The 3,232-nt window shown below is 53.9% G+C and overlaps 1 protein-coding gene across 1 annotated transcript in view; it reads right to left on the bottom strand.

Moving 5' to 3' along the window:
* Nucleotides 1–174: 174 nt before the first annotated feature.
* SLC35E4 (solute carrier family 35 member E4) overlaps nucleotides 175–3,232 on the bottom strand; it is a 7,158-nt gene continuing 4,100 nt past the window's right edge. Inside the window, exon 3 of the mRNA XM_015562835.1 lies at nucleotides 175–1,157. Coding sequence (XP_015418321.1) covers nucleotides 724–1,157 — 434 coding nt within the window. The 3' untranslated portion in view covers nucleotides 175–723. The remainder of the gene's footprint in view (nucleotides 1,158–3,232) is intronic.

Raw genomic sequence — 3,232 nt, 5'->3', positions numbered from 1 at the left:
GAATTATTTTGTTGTCTGCAATGGATTGATTCAATTTATATGATTTCTAATGGGAAAAAATGATTCAGTTTTCAAACAAATCGCTTCTCGAACAGCCTTCCGGAATGAATTAAGTTCGAGAAACGAGGTTCCGCTGTATTTCCTTGGCTGTCACCCTGAGGAATGACACAGGGGTACAAGCAAAAATAGTTTATTTGAGGGCGGGAGACCCAAAACTGGAGGGTCCAGGGATGAGGCTACAGCAGCTGCCGGGAATTGGCACAGATGACACCCCCCCACCACCACCACCGAGGGGAGCCCAGCAGCAACAAGCCCGTCCCGGGGCCCCCCAGCTGCCTCCCCCACTTCCTGGAGGGAGGATTGTGCAACCGCCAGGAATCGTCATCGTCGTCATCAGAACACGGAGAGGTCCTCGAAGTTTGGCCAGTAGTTTTCGGCGTAGTCATCGGGATTAATAATAGTTACTCTGACAAGCACAGTGAGTGTGCCAGGCGTGGACCCACCATCCAGTGGTGAGCGGGACCTGGGGTGAGGGGAGGGAGGCAGGGACAGGGGTTCTCGCTGGGAGGCCCCATGCAGCCCCCCAGGTGGCCTTTCCCGAAGGCACCTCGCCCTCCCAAGGCCCAGTGGCTGCCTGCTCTCCGCTTGTCCCACGGCCACTGGCCAAGGTTGGGTTCAGGCTGGGGGGGGCTGTCCCCGACGGCCCAGGCGCTCTCTCAGGCCTCAGAGACCCTTGCCAGGCTGGTCCCTCCGCCAGAAGCCCCAGCGGGCAGCCCAGGAGGCCACGACCTCGCAGTTGTGGTAAAGGAACATCCCCGCCAGGGTGAGGGCGATGCCCACGTAGCTGAGGGCGCTGAGGTGGCTGCCGAACAGGAGCCGGGACAGGACGAGGTTGCCCACGACAGTGAGGTTGCCCAGGACGTGGACGGTGAGGGCAGAGGTGAGGGCCAGCAGGGAGAAGCTGGCCAGGTTGTAGAGCACGGACAGGAGGCAGCTGAGCAGGATGCAGGCCCAGAGGCGGCAGTCTGTGGGAGCCGGCGACAGGGCCACCCCGGCCTCCAGCACCAGGGCCGCGCCGGCCAGCAGGCAGAAGCTGGGCAGCGAGGTGGCGTACAGCAGGGTCACCGCGTCCAGCCGCTCCTCCTGCAGCAGGGCACCTGCAGGCGGACAGCACACATCAGCACCTGCACCTGGGGGGAGGAAACCCCACCTCGCCACCCCAGCCTGCCCCCCGCGGCCCCACCTCCAGGAAGCCTGCCCACCCTCTCGGGCAGAGCTAGTGGCTCCTGCTCTGGAACGTGATCGTCAAGAATCCGAATCACACTGCCTGGGTGGTGACCTCACTAGCTGTGACCTGCCACTTAACCTCTGGAGGCCCAGTCTCCTCCCCTGCAGTTAGATGACAGTAAAACCTAATAGGCCCAGCTGGCATGGTGGAGCGCTGGACTAGGAACCAGGAGGTCTCCATTAGGTTCCCAGTCAGGGCACATGCCTGGGTTGTGGGCTCGATCCCCAGGGTGGGGCCTGCAGGAGGCAGCCAATCCATGATTCCCATCATCTCTCTCTCTCTCTCTCTCCCTTCCTCTCTGAAATCAATAAAAATACATTTTAAAGATAATAATAATAAAAAATTAAACCTCATACACAAGGGTTTTTATAAAGATTATAATAGAAAACATACATAAAGCCCTTTATAAGGTAAGTGCTCAGTAAATGTAAAAAAATAAAATAAATGGGCCTATTATCACGCATTTCAAACTGCTCCCCATAGATTAAAACGATAACCTATAAGTGATTTCCAAATGACCAATAAACATGGGATGTGGCTCCCCAAAATCTTCAGGGGCTCCCCAGGCCCAGGGAACAATATCCTAGGTTCTTTTTTCTTTCTTTTTTAAGATATATTCTTATTGATTTCAGAGAGGAAGGAAGAGGGAGAGAGAAATAGAAACATCAGTGATGAGAGAGAATCACTGATTAGCTGCCTCCTGCACGCCCCACACTGGGAATCGAGCCCACAACCTGGGCATGTGCCCGGGCCTCCTGCTTTGTAGGTCGATGCTCAACCACTGAGCAACACCGGCCGGGCTATCCTAGGTTCTTAACCAGTGTAGAAGGCCCTGCACGAAGTGGTCCTGACCCACCTTTTTTGATCTCAGCCCTTATCACACCCACTGCCCCACAGTGTAGCTCCCACCACCATAGCAGGACAGGCCAGCAGAAATCTCCAGCTCTGCCACTTAATAGCTACATGACCTTTATATTTAAAAAGAAAAAGGAATTTTAAAATAATAAATTGTTTGAGTCAAATGTGGGGTCCACTCATTGCTTCATCCACTTATGACCACAGGCATGACAAGAGAAAAACAAGAGTCATTGTTTTCGCATGGCTGTCATCCGCTAATCAGCATCTTCTGCTACCAACACTGGGGCTTGTCGAGATGGATCCAGGAGTAAGGGGAAACCTTTCAGCTTTGCAAAGATAGAGGGGAGCCCGGCCGGCGTGGCTCAGTGGTGGAGTGTCAACCTATGAACCAGGAGGCCATGGTTCAATTCCCAATCAGGGCACACTGCTGTGTTGAATGCAGACTATAGAAAGGGAAAGGTTGGAAGCAGGATGACTGATTAGGAATCCATTGTAATTTAAAAAAAAAAAAAGAAAGAAGGGATTCTACCACCTTGCATATGTGTGAACATGCGTGTGGGGGTTTGTGTCTATGCGTACACATGTTATCACCCAGCCAGTTCACATAGGAGGTGGTGCCCCTCATCGAAGTCAGACACCGCTCAGGGCAGTGGGAATATTTGCACGAAGGCAATGATGGTTTGGGGGCTCGTCCAAGTTTTAGGGGCGAGAGATGAGTAACGGATTCAGGGGTTCTCCTCTCTGCATCTTCTGACACACACTTTCCAAAGAGCCACAGAGAGGCTTACTCATGGGCTACGCTAGGAATAGGAAATCTCTATTTCATGCTGATGTTTGGCCTTGTTCTCTAGGCAACAGTCCCTCCGGCTAGAGCATTTCTAGAAATGAACAGATAATTGGAATACCTCCTGCTCGCTCGCTCGCGGGCTCGCTCCAAATATAGCACCATTAGGAGCGGCCTGTGGCCTGCATGTTCAGGGGCCAATCACTGGAAGGCGTTTAGGATTTCAGGTGCGAGATGGTCAGGCAGGAGGGTCCCAGCCTCCTCACCCAGCCTCTGCCCCTGTTCTGCACCCCCTTCCCGCC

The sequence above is a fragment of the Myotis davidii genome, unplaced genomic scaffold (genome assembly GCF_000327345.1).
Source record: "Myotis davidii unplaced genomic scaffold, ASM32734v1 scaffold478, whole genome shotgun sequence".
Classification (NCBI taxonomy): Eukaryota; Metazoa; Chordata; class Mammalia; order Chiroptera; family Vespertilionidae; genus Myotis; species Myotis davidii.
The sequence above is the reverse complement of the archived record's forward strand: the minus strand, read 5'-3'. Positions and strand labels throughout refer to the sequence as shown.